A 15,890-nucleotide genomic window follows, 5' to 3' on the forward strand; every position below is an offset into this window, starting at 1 on the left:
TGATTTTCATGATTTTCATCATGCTCTATTAATATGTATTTGAAAACTATTCACCTCTCATATTGTGTTATATTTTCAGTGGCTCTGTCGAATAAATGGCATTGGAGGCATCTATATTTTGTGATGGATGGTTATAAGCTTTATAACTAAAATTTCCCAAAATAAATTCCCTTCCTTAATCTTTGTATTATCACAAATGTTTTATTTGTATATGTTGAATGGGATCAAATTACGAAGCGTTGGGTCAAACTGTTTTTCAGGATTGTGAGAGCTCAGGTGTCTGATGATGCTGTGTATACTTGTGTGGCCTCCAACAGAGCTGGGGTGGATAATAAACATTACAGTCTTCAAGTCTTTGGTATGTCACCAGAAACAATCCTAGTACTATACTATGTGTCCAATGTTAAACAACAGCCTTAATTTAACTATTGACGTATCAGGAAGGAGTGGTAAAAGAGGATCTTAACTAGGGCTTCTAGAATGCCTGCTCTCCCCAGGGGTCCATATATATTGGAGCATACTGTCTGTCAAAATACTTTTCTAACCTGGAATTTTACATTCAGTGAAATCTAAATTTTTTAAAATAGTATTTCAATCCAGACACAAGACCAGTCTTTTCATACAAAGAGAAAGTTAAGACTGTTTTCTAATAATGTTAGTGTCTCACTGAGAGTATTTAAAGTATGAATGGATGTGTGCATATATACTAAATATCTCTGTGTGCATGTTAGGTAGAGACAGAACTCAAAACATTCAATTTCTGAATTGTTAAGATTTGCTAGACCAGAGTTCACGATCCCCAAGAATTTCTCAGAACAGTTGAGTAACTATTTACTATAGCCTACGAATGATTTATGTTGGATTATATACAATTTACTCTGGAACTTATTTTATTTATTCCACATAAAGTAGCTGGAAGTATACTTCTGTAATAATATAAATTATAACAATTTAAAATGAAAAACCTAAGATGTTGAAAAATGGCCAAATTTTAAAACACATTTAGTTTGTATGTTCTACAAGGAAACAGTATTGAGGTCTTACTGCTAATATTTTGGAAGGTTAAAAACTAGCCTACATAACACATGCTTTTATAGTAAAGTCATAGACTAATTAGATGGTATTTTAAATTCTATATTTTTACAGATCATAGAAACACTATAGAACTAATTGAACCATTAAAATTTTTTAATCTAAATTGCTCTCAAATTATAATAGATACATAATTTTGTTTTGTTTTCTATACAGTACCACCAAAACTGGACAATGGGATGGGAACAGAGGAAATCACAATTGTCAAGGGTAGTTCCACCTCCATGCCATGTTTCACCGATGGAACCCCAACTCCCAGGATGTCCTGGCTTAGAGATGGCCAGCCTCTGGGGCTTGATGCCCATCTGTCAACAACCTCTCAAGAAATGGTCCTTCAGCTCATCAAAGCAGAAACTGAAGATTCAGGAAGGTACACCTGCATTGCCTCAAATGAAGCAGGAGAAATCAGTAAACACTTTATCCTGAAGGTCCTAGGTAAGTAAAATAATTGGGAAATAAGTGATAATAAAGACAATAAGTAAGTATAATTCTTAGAATCATTGGCTATAGGACAAAATTTGTAAAAACTTCATTATGCTTCATATTTCTGTTCTGTAATTCACCTAGGTTTACTTTTAGTATCTGAAGCATGTTAAGTTATTGTGTTTCTTATCTGTGTAAAAGGATGAACACTCCCACTTGTAAAACATTATTCATTGACAATGCCATACAACCAATTGATAAGTAGCTTTTTAACTTTTTCGAAGAACTGAAATCACTTCTGATGCTAGTAATTTAATGGAAAAGCATGATATTTATACTATTATGTTATTCCAAACAATCTTTAAACGATCCAGTCTGTAGATTATAGTTGTAATGGTCATTTCAAATAGTCTAGTTCTATTTACTCTTCTGTGCATTAAAATAAGTATTTTAAATAGGTATTCCAGTGTTCTACAGGCAAATAAATAGTATAAAGGGAAAACATATCTTTTCCTTGAAGTAAAACAGTTTGACTTCGGAAGAGAAATGAAAATGAATGAAATGAATTATTTCAATAATCAATAATTTTTTGGAGTTTTTTTTTCCACGATGATTGAGGTAAAACCTCAGGCTCTTTACATTTTTTTCTAACAAAATGCACCCCACAAGGAAAAATAAGAATTTTGGCAAGAGTCTAGCCAAGTGTTTTCAGGACATCCTATAATCTTTCCTGTAGCACCTATTACAATTTTAATTATTTGTGTAACCTTAAAAGTCTGTTTCATCCTTAGTTAAACTCTGTGATGATCAGTACCCTTTTTACTTATTGCTGTATTCCCAGGGCTTAGCATGGCCTTTGACACATAATATTTATCTGTTGGCTTGAACTGAATGGAACTAGGTACTTATCAGGTGGATTGAAGTGAGTTTTAACTGTAGCAGGAGACAGAACAATATCTAAATAAACAAACAGAAATACTGTGGTGTAGATGAGTATTCCATAGAATGAAAGGTAGTAGTGAAGGCAGTACACCAGAATATTTAGAGACAAAAGGCAGGAGAAAGCATGTGTTTGTAAGGAAGGATGGAATAACAAATTCCCATATACCAATTCACAGAATATGAGGAATATCAAGAGATGACATCTTGTACATTAATTATTCACCTATTGTTAATTATTGACTATACATTATGTGCCAGGCATGTTTCTAGTCAACATGTAACAAATAATTACTGGACACCTACTATGTGACATATGGTATGACAAGTACTTGACTGCATCACTGAATAGGAAGGATGTGGCCTCAGCCCTCAAGTTCCTGCATTGGCGGGGAACATAGATATTGAAAAAGTAATTACTTATGAGTGTGATAAGGATGATATGGCGAAAATTAAATTCTGTGGGAAGGTTCAAAGAAGGTCTCTTCAAGGATACATCTAAGCCTTAAAAAGTAAGACTATAGAGATGAGGGAGGAGATGCCTACATCTTTTACCTAGAAATGATAAACCTTGAGTTGTCTATCTGTGCTTACTGAAGCTGAGTGTAACAGCAAGAGTAGAAGACAAGACTGGAAATATAACTGGACAGAAGCCATACTGTGAAGAGCCTCAGTTAGAGAATTTGGGCCTCATCACGAAGGCAGTAGAAGAAGCTTAAGCAGGAATATGTTACAGTCAGATTTCACTTCCAAAAAATTCCCTCTAATGACAGAGTGAAGAATGAATCGAAGAGTCTGTTATACTCACACAGGCCTAAAAATACAGGGGCCTGGTGTAGCATGTGGCAGTGGAGAAAAAAAGAAGGAAGACTTCTGCAGGAATTCTAGAACCCAGGAGCAGAATCACGGCCCAGTACATTTCTGGATGTAGAACACAAAAAGAGAAAAATAACACCAATGTTGTTAGAGTCATATACAAAGAACAACCTTCCCACCTGCAGGGTTTACAAGGATATTCTCTTAAAACAGATTTGAAAACTGGTTTAACAGAAGGATGAGCAGTTTTAGCATTTCAGCATCTGTTGAAACCTAATTCCATTAAAACCTGAAAAACTTCACTCTGATCTATATTACAATAGAAATGTGAATTTAAGTGTCCTAATTTGGTGAAGCACTAATCTCAACTTAATTCTATCCACCTGCTGGGAGGTGTCATGGTGTATTAGTGGTTCTGAAAGTCCACTATGGGTAAAATACTAAAAACCAGGGAGAAGATCATGCAAAACAAAGCTAGTGGGTACGGGAGTTGACAGGGTTCAGGCTATGAAGGGACTGTTGACCACATTAAGGATTTTGTGTTTTGTCCTAGAACAATGGGAAACCATTAAAAGTTCTAACAAGTGGAATGCCATGAGTAGAGTTGCAGTTTGGAATGACCACTCTGTGATTGCAAAGTGGAGAGCAGCTTGGAGTGGGTTCTGAGAGACAGTGTGTTATTAGGAATTGTGTCTGGCTGTGATTAACAGAGAGTCTAAACATGGTGACTTAAAGAACTTTTGTTTTTCTCACTGAATGAGGTGTCTGGAGGTGGGCAGTAGTTGCATTGGTTCTGCAGTTCAGATCTTAACAGTTCTCCTGGCCTTTGGCCTTTATATCATAGTCAGACCGTGATCATGCACTGGCTGCTCACCCCCAGCATCACTATAGGCAACAATAGAGCAGAAAAAATGGGAAAGGCAAAGAACTGCCCCTTTCAGTATTTTCTTAGAATCTCCACAAAACTACCTCTACTTATATCTCATTGGTCAGAATCTTCACGTGCCACTCCATCTACCATCTACTAAAGAGGCTAGGAAATGTAGTTTTTAGCACATTGACAGCCCTAACAAAATTGAGGTCTGTTAATAAGAAAGAAACAAGTAAATGATATTGGGTAGGCAGCTACAGCCAGGAAGGAGGAGATATTAGTCCAAGTAAACGGTATTATAGCTCAGATTAGTGATGCAAGTGAGAGGAAAAGATGTATTCTAGAACTAGTTGCAGGTAGAAGTATTAAGACTTGATGGTGGATTTGGCCATATGAGAGTGATGACAAGGAAGAAGATATCGAAGATGACTCCCAGCTTCTGGGTTATGTGACTGAACAGTTGGTGGGTTTCATCACGTAAATGCAGGGAATGCTGGAAAAAGACCAGGTTTTGAGGGAAAAGGTAACAGGTTCAGTCTGAATACATGATGAGTTTGAAGTTGTTTTCAAACAACCCACTGAAGATGCTTATGTGATAATTATATATATGGATCTAGAGCCCAGGAGAGATATCTAGGCTAGAAATATAAGTTTTGGAGTCATCAAAGTATGGACAACTCCTATTCTGCTCAAAGTACAAGACATATGGACAAGATACAGAGTAAAATGGTTCACAATCACTTAACACATGTAAGATCTGATGACTGGTATTTGAACCAGTTGGGTACATGTTGTTACTTTAAATCTAGTACTATAAGCTTTTGAGATTAAGGGCGTGCTTAAATAATCTTTGTATCCACAGTGACAGACACATAGTAAATAACCAATAAGCGAGAGGAATAAAGAATTGACTGTAGTCAAATGGAGAATCAGATAAGTGCTTTTCCATCCAGTGTGCTATGGAAATTAAAAGGGATAGAAATTTTATAGTTTGTTGAGAGAATCAAGAAAGGACTTATGGTTTTTACAAATGAACATAATGATACTAAAGTGACCTTGAGAGTACTTGAACATGCTCAGTTAGGGGATGGTGGGACTATTGGAGATATTCCAGTAGAAGGAATAGCATTAGTAAAGTCACAGAGCAAGAAGGGACTGAACTTGTTGAGGGAGAAAAGTAGTCTAGTTTGAAGTCTAGGTTACATAAAGTGTTTTAAAAGTAAATAGTGTTATAAAGAGAGATTGAGGCTATGTTGTGGAAGGCTTGGAAGCCATGATGAGGAGTTTGTATTTAATTCAATGAGCAACATGGAGACACTGACATCTTTTAACCAAGAAATCTTGGATTGATCTAAAATGCACTTAAGAAAATGTATTTTGACAGCAAAACGTAATAAGATGCATGAAAGTGAAAAAGAGTAGTCATGTGGGACCATAGTTAAGAAACTCTGACTTCTTAATTATAATGTATTAAATATATTATCTTTTTCCAGTAAGGAAAACGAGGACCAAAGATACAAATTTTTAGGAGGCAGTTTTTAATAATAACACCAACAGATGTAGTAGACTTAGTAGTAGTTATAACTTTCTTAAAACCTTTAATTATAAAATAAAACAGATTCAGAAACACAAAAGAAATGTAGTTTATAGATTATTTCATTGAATCCTCACAATTCTACTAGTTAAATAATAGTACTATACTTATTTTAGGGATTTGCCCAAATCCACTAACCTAATAATTGTTGGAGCTAAGATCCAAATTCAGGCTATTTGATTCCAGATCCTCTGCTGTGAACCTCTGCCCTAAACTATGTGCCTGACTTTTAAACACACACATGCGCGCGCGCGCGCACACACACACACACACACACACACACACAACACACACACACACACACACACACACAGCTAATCCTTGGAGCTGTCCAACAGGTATTTTTGCTGCCTTGTGAAATAGTAAGCTGGAAACGTTAACAGAAAATTTGAATGATCTATGTAAGGGAAATCTGTTTTAAAGTGATTCCTAAACTTAGGAATAGTTGGACTAAGAAACTTTACTGTTTGCTCCAAGTGTTTAGATTCCGTAACATCCTCTTGAGAAAGGTAATTTAGAAGTATAAATAACAAAAAAGGAAGTTATTTCTGCCCAGACATAACAAATGTGATTTATGCAGAAATGGTCTCCAAATGTAACTCTTTTTTCTTCTGCTTAGTCATTGTTTCCTCTTAAAGTTCTGCACGGAAAAAATGATTGCAAAATTCCATAGCATTTGCCCATTGCTTTTGTAGAACCAATAGATATTTAAAAGGTGCAAAAATACACTACTATATTTAAGTAACTCTCTTTTAAAAATAGTACAAGATTAGTTTAGTTTTTATAGTTTTCAAATCTTTACAGTTAAGTAAGACTGCTCTAATTATCTGAATCCCAATTGCTGAGCTATAATTACCTTAAATAGCTTGCCATTTACTTCATGATCTATTACAGGCATGATCCATCTCTTTTAAAATAGTGCCAGTAGGGACTTCCCTGGTGGCACAGTGGTTAAGAATCTGCCTGCCAGTGCAGGGAACCCGGGTTCGAGCCCTGGTCTGGGAAGATCCCACATGCCATGGAGCAACTAAGCCCATGTACCACAACTACTGAGCCCACAAGCCACAACTACAGAGCCCACGGGCCACAACTACTGAAGCCCTTGCACCTAGAGCCCGTGCTCCGCAACAAGAGAAGCCACTGCAATGATAAGACCGCGCACCGCAACGAAGAGTAGCCTCCGCTCACCACAACTAGAGAAAACCAGCGTGCAGCAACGATGACCCAACACAGCCAAAAATAAATAAGTAAATAAATCTATTAAAAAAAAATAGTGCCAGTGAAAAGATAATGCACAAAGACTTACATAGTGCTGGCATTTAATAAATTGTCCCTCAATAAATTGCAAAAAAATAAAATAGTTCCAGTGACAAATGATAACAACATCTAGGAATTATTTTGGTATCCTTGTTCAAATCAATTTGCATTGTACGAACATATTTGTGTTGAATTTTAAAGTTTTTCTGATCTGCAGTATTTTATCAAACAGCAAGTTTATTTTGTTGTTGTTTTTCATTCCTTTTAAATAGAACCACCTCATATCAGTGGATCTGAAGAACCTGTAGAGATGTCAGTAATTGTTAATAATCCACTTGAACTTACCTGCATTGCTTCTGGAATCCCAGCTCCTAAAATTACCTGGATGAAAGACGGACGGCCCCTTCCACAGGTGGATCAGATGCAAACTCTTGGAGGAGGAGAGGTTCTTCGAATATCTAATGCTCAGGTAAGTTCAGAGTTCATACAATTATTTTCCAGGTTAAACTTCTTACTTGCTAATCTGTGAGAAATGTTGGAGAAGTTGTCTTGGAGTCAGTATATCACAGATCTCTGTGACGTTAGCAAGGGGAGGTTGGTTCTATGACATGCATGATTGGGTAGACACAAAGTAACATGCCTAGAAGGAAGAAGTGAAATTATCATATTAAACACAGAAGAAAGCAAGTTACCTTCACATTAATTTTTGCAAGTTTTCACAGTTCTATAAGTGATAACAGATTTCCCGAAGCCCTCAATTTGTGCCATGTAGCCCTTTACAGAAATGGCAAAAAGCAATCCAACATACGTATATGTGAGGCTTCAGAGAGCACTTTTGATCTCTAGAAAGAAATCTCAGACATGAAAATCTGAAGAGACACAATTTTTCAAAAAATGATCAATTCAATAAAATTGTTCTTTTAGTTTGTGTTTAAGGAAATTAATCTGAAATGTAAATATATTAAAGATAAGTATGTCTGGGATGTCTTACTGTAACAATATACTGTTCTACAAACAAAGGCAAACCTTATATTACAAATATCCATGTGTTCCTTAACGCCCTCATCTGTAAACTGGGGATAAAAACAGTAATAATACTGAACATATATACTTGGGGTTTTAGAGACAGTCTAACTTGATGTGCTTAGACTGGTGCCACGAGCATGAAGTGATGCTAAAACGGAGTTAGAATGATTGCTGTTGTTGCTGATTTTATTGTTATTATAATCATCATTTCTTTAAAAGTAGAATAATACATTATTTAATCATATTTCATGTACATTTTCACTGAGGAAACAAAAGAAAGGGAGCTGGAAAAGAGAGCTAAGGGTTGTGAATCGTGTCAGTCTTATGTTCAGCTATGGGCGCTATCACACCCGTGACCATCATGACAACTCTGTGAGGCAGTGTCTTTATCCCCTTTCCACAAATCCAGAAACAGACACAGAAAGATTAAGTATTCACCTGCCAAATACTTAACCACTGCTCGGTGATGGAGCTGGTCTCAATCCTGGGTGTGGTTCAAAAGCGTAGCCAAAGCACGGGTCCGGCGGAGCGCGGCAGAGCGTGGAGACTGCGAGGCGCCCCGCCCCCCACCGCCACCCGGGAGCGGCGGGGCCCCCGGAAGCGCACCCCTTGGCCAGGGCCGGGAGCCGCCCCAGTCGGTGCCCCAAGCCGAGGGCGGTCTGCCTCCCTCCCAGCGATCAGCCATCCGGAGTGCGACCAGAGGGCATGCCAGATCCACCAGGGCCGCCGCCGCCTGCGCTCGCAGGCCGCAGGTGTGGAAGAAAGCATGGCCTCGCTCGGCCCCGAGCGAGGAAATGGCAGCTACCGAGCCCAGCGGGACCCTCACCCGCATTAATGAGAAGCACGATCTTCAAGTTATCCCGCAAGAGGGCGGTAGTGAACCAATGGTCCAAGACCTGGCCCAGGTTTTTGCAGAGGCCACAGGGGTCCTGCTGCCTTTTCAGAAACCCATATTTAAGGGAAAATCTCTGAAGGAAATGGAGACGCCGGTGTCAGCACCTGGAATACGAAATGGTTGCCGGGTCATGTTACTTGGGGAAAAGAACAGTCCAGAGGAAGAAGTTGAACTAAAGAAGTTGAAAGATTTGGAGAAGTCTGTGGAGAAGATAGCTGACCAACTGGAAGAGTGGAATAAAGAGCTTTCCGGAATCCAGCAGGGTTTTCTAGCCAAGGATTTGCAAGCTGAAGCTCTCTGCAAACTCGATAGGAGAGTAAAAGCCACAATCGAGCAGTTTATGAAGATCTTGGAAGAGATTGACACACTAATGCTGCCAGAAAATTGCAAAGACAGTAGAATGAAAAGGAAGGGTTTGGTGAAAAGGATTCAGGCGTTCCCAGCCGAGTGTGACACAGTGGGGCAAAGCGTCCCAGGAGACGGAGCGACTGCAGGCCACAGACTTGGCCCCGGCTGACTGAGGTGAGACGGAGAAGGCTGTGCTGCCCTGAAGAACAGCTCCACCAGCTCTGGTCTCTCTGGAACAGAAGTTCCTTCCGTGCTTTCCCCGGGGCAGCTGGGGACAACTGGCCGATTGCCAGTTTTCCTCCCCTTATTCCCCCCACACACACCGCCAATGAACAAGTATTGTCTGTACAATCTTTAGCGCTCCTGTCAGTTTCTCGTTTTGTCTGTGTGTATCTGTGCTGTCCAGCAGCCCACCTTGTCTGGAGAGGGCCTCCCCTGCCCAAGTCTTCCCAGCTTTTTTGACCTTTGGGCTGGTGAGAGCTCTCATTTGTCCTGGGGTAGTTCCGGCTTTATCAGCTATCCTGGTCTTCAGATACGTGAGGCCGTTTTGCCGTTATGATCCCATAGTCCCATCTGTGTAAACCAGAATCATCAGGAGGCTGCGTCTGGTCAGGAATGTTGGGAATGGCTCAGGACAGGTGTTTGGCACACAGGGACTCCAAGTATCTCTCATTGTGACCTAATTCTGGAACAGCTGGCTGGGTTGTGGGTTCACAGGCCCTGACTTCACCCCCCAGTGACCCTGACCAGCCACAGGCCGTGAGGTCTCAGGGGGCCATTCCTGCAGTGGGACCTATGTTTGATACATGGACTTCCTTGTCCCCAAGCAAATCTCTAGGAGGTTAGAACCCAGAGTTGACTAAGTCTCTGCTCGAAACCGAATCAGAACCATGGCTTAGGAGGGGCAGAGAGGGGAGACAGAATGAATAAAGCAGGCAGGTAGTGAGGGCCACCATAAACTTCTCAGGAGTTCCTTCAAAGGCATTTCTGTCAACCGTACCCTTCTGAGATCTACATTTCCTTCGAGTTCCTTCAAGGCTATTTTTCTCTGTTTTGTGGCCTTTTTCCCCTTCATCGTTATTTAAAAAATAAAACAGTTTATAGATACATCAGCAAGCAGAAGAGTGTTTAGACTCTTTTTTCCTTTTGGTAGATGAAGTAAGGGAAGCAAAAGCCTTCTGAGGTTCTAGTCTAGTTATATTATAAAGTTGAGCGTGGCCCTGCGTGCCAGAACTCTTAAACGGGTCAGCTGCTGTCACCCCATTTTTTCACACAGTGCCCAGGAGACAGGCTCCCAACAGGCCACTCTGAGGCCAACCTTCTTTGGCAGAGAGGGAGTCTGTGAAGTCCCAGGCATTTAGGGCTGCGTGGGTGGGACTAGGACAAGGTGGTGGTTAGGGGTGGACAAGTGGACGAGGCTCGGGGCCCGGCCCACCCACCCCCAGCTTTAATCAGAGCAGTCCAGTATTTCTCTGTTTCTAGTAGTAGCTGTGTGGCCTTGGGCCACAGCACGTTCCTGTGTGCCCGATACCGTTCTGAGTTCTTGAGGTGTATTTGTCATTTAATCCTCACACCATCTAGGACATAGGCAGATACTATCCCTGTTTTAGAGATGAGCTTAGGTAATTTGCTCCAGATCGTAGAGTAAGTAACAAAGTCAGGACACAAACTGGGCAGCTTGATTCCGAGCCCATGTTCTTAATCTCTACCGGTTTGCCTCCCGACTGACATGGGGTTGCTCACACCCTCTCATTTTCTCTTTTCCTTCTATTTATCTCCCATGTTGGCCTCTGCACTTCCCCTCTGGCCCTCTCCAGTTCATTCTCCACAGAGTGGCTGAGTGATCATGAAGTACACATCTTATCATGTCAGTTCCCTGCTTAAAAACCTCAATAGCCCCCCTTTCTCTTGGGATAAAGGCCAAGGTCCTTACCCTGCTCCCTCCTCACCTCGGGCCACTCTCCTGTTTGCTCTCTGCTGTCAGCCACTCTGGTCTAGTTCAGGCCCTCAGGTGCTCTGTGCCCTCTCCCGCCCTGGGGTCTTCGCACACGCTGTTCCTCTGCTTGGAAGGGTTCCACGCCGTCCTTCCCCTACCCCTACCCCTACCCCTGTCCTAGGCAACTCCTGTTCATGCTTCAGAACGTAAATGTCTCTTCCATGGAGAAACCTCACCTACTACTGTCTGAGAACATCAAGCCCTCGGGTGATATCCTGTCACAACTTGTCATGACTTTTTACAATAAACAGCATTTGTCATGATCTATGATGATTTATTTGTGGGATTTTTTGAAATATTTGCCTTTAGGCTAGACTGAGTTCCTTGGGTTAAGGAGCTTCTTCATCTTGTTAACAGTATATTTCAAGCACCTTGTCTGGTTTATATTAGGTGCTCAATAAATATTTGGAGAATGAAAAAAAAAAAAAAGCATAGCCAGTGGAACTCAGCCCAGTTCTTGTTTCTAACATCAAGGAGAACACACCTTCCATTCCCCTCTTCCCTCTGTCAAGCACTTCAATAACCCAGAGAAAACTGAGGTCCAACTGTCAAACCACATACTGAATCAAAACCCTTGAATGTTATAATTTCAACAGACCAAAAAGGAAGCAAAAGAATTTTGTAACATAGGGAATAGCATGGAGACAGGGAAGTGTGTGCACTAGAACCATAAGTATAAAGGAATCATGGTAAATAAAGCTTTAGAGGGAAATTAAGGCCACATTACACTAGGTCTTAAATGTAAGAATGAAAAGTTATGTTATAACAAAACAAGACAAAGGTTCCATAGAGTGTTAAATGGTGACCCACACATTCTAGCTTTTGTGGAGAATACAAATCTAATACATAAGACGTTTCTCAGCCTTCAAGGAATTTCCAATTTTCTAAGAAAAATAAAACTACATAGGACCAAATTAGGAAAACAATAAGAAAAACATTATAGAATTGAAAAATTAAATATTATCAAGTCTCAAGACTGCTCTTGGTTCCTCTGGTCCTCTGTGTTTTCACATTTGGTACATCTCTCTGTTAAAGCAGTTATTACTAAATTATATCTTAGTTACCTATGTCTTTTTGTGTATGTATCTATAGCATGTAGTTATGCCTACTACCTAAAGGATGCTTTGCAAATTCCAAACTATGTGGTAAAGACAAGAGTTTGCTAACACATTTTCCATCAAACCCTCATTCTGTAATTTATTCCAAAGGGAGAAAAATTCTGTGATTAAGTAGATCTGAAAAACTCTATATACTGTACCTTCCTCTCCTTTGTGAGCCATAATGCATGTCAACAACTCTGCAAACTCTTACTCCAAAGAAACCTAACTATAATTTTTTAAACACCCTATTAACAGAACACTCTTTAGGAAATGTAGCTACTAATAGTAACTGTCAAGATTCAGAAGGGTATAAGTTGTCAGGAAATGTTTCTTGGAGAAGGCAAGATCTCAAAACAGTCATGAATGATAGTGCAAGTTTGGCTAAGTCACGACAAGTGGAGAGGGCAATATGATTTGGGAATAAACTGAATTGGTGGAGTAAGAGTTGACTTTTAGAGGTTAGAAAGATATGATGAGAAATTTAGAAATTATTCTCTAGACAGTAGTGCATCACTTCCAATTCTTAATTGAAGGACGATGAGACAGTCATTCTTCTAAAGTCATATTTAATTTTCCAAACATACTAGCCTTAAATTTTTTCAGTGGACCTTTTGCAGCCTACCAAAACGTTTTTCCATAAACTATAAAGTCAGTTTTGAATGTAAGAAGTTTAAAATTCCCAGTGTTCTAGGAGTATTCAAGTAATAAAATAAATGAAAACAGGATTTTCTACTTTTCAAAAATATATTTTTCACAGTAGTAAGATCATCTGTTTTTCAGTGTATCCCTTACACATACATAAGACATCCTCTACACAATGTCAAATATGAATGAAGACTAACACTTCCAGTGGAAACTATGTATGGAGATTTTTAAAGAAATGTTTCTGGTTTTTGTCAGAAAATAGTAGATTTTGCTGTCAGCCTGACCTATTTACAGCCAAATTACATAATATAGCTATTTTGTTTCACCATGTATATCAAAGGTAGACTAAAAATGTGGTATTAATGTGCTTTATTAAAATAACCTGATATTTTATTTACTTTTTTGGTTGGTTAATGTATTTTATTTTCTTCAGGAAGACTCCAGTAGAATTTTCAGTCTGCAATTTAAATTTATAAATACTTATTTCTTCAATAAATACTGTAGTATCTAGTCTGTCATGTATGGTGGTAGACCTTATATGTATCTGCCCTTTCTGAGATCATTAAATATACCTAATATGCAAACATTCTGAGATCAAATACCAAAACCCTGTTAAATCTATGTCAAATACATAGATTTACATGTAACAGATGTCAAGCCATGCTCAGTATCAAATGTAACTGATACACTTAACTGATTAAATGTATAAGTTACATTTAATCACAAATGTTAAAACCATTTATTAAATTTTATTACTGTACTCTTAATGATATCTTGCTTTGTGTGAGACTTCTATATTCATCCTAATAGATATTTATTCTCATCACCAAAACCAGCATGTTAACATTGTGTCATTCACTTATTCGAATTTTATAGGTGGAAGATACAGGAAGATATACGTGTCTGGCATCCAGTCCTGCAGGAGATGATGATAAAGAATATTTAGTGAGAGTGCATGGTAAAGTTGGCAAAATGTCCTGCAGTCCATCATACATTAATACCTAATTAAAAGGCATAATTTATGGAACATAGAGCAACTGTCTAACATATCATAAAACTATGTTTATATATTAGGAAAAATGTATTTTGCAAATCTGATTTTTATATTTGATCACAGTAGTCCATTAAACTATTGTTGGGAATAGTTTAATGGATTTTTTGAGTTATTTGTTTTGTTCCTGCACAAATAATTCATATTCATTGGTTTTAAATCATAGAGTATAAATTATATAAATCAATCATAATCTCATCACACAAAGATAAGACCTTTTTACATATAAATATTGTCACAGAAATGTGATCATACAGCATATAGTATTTAACTTTTTTATCTTATTTAGTGGTATGGTGAACATGTTTTCATGTCAAAAAATGTATTTTTATAACATTACTTTCTAGTGATTCCATGATGTCCCATTTTATGAATATGCCATTATTTATTTAATACATTCCTTATTTTTGGATATTTAAGCTGTTTTGTATTTTTACCAATATAAGCCACACTATTATAGACATCTTTGTACATGTGTGTTGGCCTCTTCCTTTAATTATTTTGTTTTGATAAATCTCTGTAGGTATATTTACTTGATTATATGCAAGCACACACACATGCATGTACACACACACACACACACACACACACACACACACACCATTTAAGGCCAAATTACCTTCCAGAAAAGTTGGACAAATTAGACTGTGGCCGATACTATTTTGACATAGAAATGGGAATTACTCTTCATGGAGAGGTGGTTGAAAATTTGTATAAATTATACTCCATTTAAAGTTATTATAAAATATTGACTGTATTCCCTTTACAATATATCCTTGTAGCTTATTTATTTTATACATAGTAGTTTGTACCTCTTAATTCCTTAACCCTATTTTGCCCCTCCCCCTTTCTGCATATTAAGAAAAATGTACATATTTCTGTATATTATAATGGGCAGACCCTAATTTAGAAGTTTTAAAATGTGATGTTCAGAGAAAATTATTACCAAGTGTAGAGCTAGACAAGGAATCCCTTCTTTGTACTTAGACTGTGATTATATTACTTATCCTGTCATTTACGTGGCCATTGGAAGAATTCCATTACTTGATGTATGTGAAAGTACTGAGAAAGGTAAAAAATTTTTCACTATTTGTAATCATTGTACTATAAATTGAACGAGTAATGTTTTAAGTTTATGCTTTTTATTTCATACAGCAGAAGCAACATTCGTTGAACACCTCAGATAATCCAGATCATTTTATATCCTGTTTATTAAAAGCCTTTGGTGTATTTGTTCTCATGCCCAGTCCCCCCTAACATTGCTGGAACTGATGAGCCCCAGGATTTCACTGTGTTACGGAACAGACAAGTGACATTGGAATGCAAATCGGATGCAGTACCCCCACCTGTAATCACCTGGCTTAAAAATGGAGAACGGTTACAGGTAAATCTTGCTAAATTCCACAGATTCGTTGTGAGACAAAAAAATCAGCAATAGAGTCCTTGCTAGGGAGATAAAACCAAACAGTGTCAGACTACTAGTTATTCAGCATTACAGGGGTGGGCACAGGGTCCTTTAATCAGCCTTTTTCTCAGCCTTCTTGGAGTAGTTAGTAGCTAGTTATGAGGCAAAAGACAGGTATTTTGATTCATATACTCTGTAAATTGTCCCAAGTATATATCTCCTGGAGCCCGTGGATTAAAGTTGAATTAAAACACTCAGCTATGTCTTTTTTTTTAATTGGAGTATAGTTGCTTTACAATGTTGTGTTAGTTTCTGCTGTACAGTGAAGTGAATCAGCCATATATATACATATATCCCCTCCTTCTTGGACCTCCCTCCCCCCAACATCCCACCCATCTAGGTCATCACAGAGCACTGAGCTGAGCTCCCTGT

General features: G+C 38.5%; 1 protein-coding gene and 1 pseudogene across 1 annotated transcript in view; both read left to right on the forward strand.

The window, feature by feature from the left end:
- HMCN1 (hemicentin 1) overlaps positions 1–15,890 on the forward strand; it is a 519,438-nt gene that overhangs the window by 379,762 nt on the left and 123,786 nt on the right. The window contains exons 67-71 of the mRNA XM_060035358.1: positions 261–358; positions 1,249–1,527; positions 7,265–7,461; positions 13,879–13,960; positions 15,301–15,437. Of these exons, the coding sequence (XP_059891341.1) occupies positions 261–358; positions 1,249–1,527; positions 7,265–7,461; positions 13,879–13,960; positions 15,301–15,437 (793 nt within the window). The remainder of the gene's footprint in view (positions 1–260; positions 359–1,248; positions 1,528–7,264; positions 7,462–13,878; positions 13,961–15,300; positions 15,438–15,890) is intronic.
- Positions 8,813–9,430, forward strand: LOC132424041 (BAG family molecular chaperone regulator 1 pseudogene; annotated as a pseudogene).

This window comes from Delphinus delphis, chromosome 1 (genome assembly GCF_949987515.2).
Source record: "Delphinus delphis chromosome 1, mDelDel1.2, whole genome shotgun sequence".
NCBI classification, from domain to species: domain Eukaryota; kingdom Metazoa; phylum Chordata; class Mammalia; order Artiodactyla; family Delphinidae; genus Delphinus; species Delphinus delphis.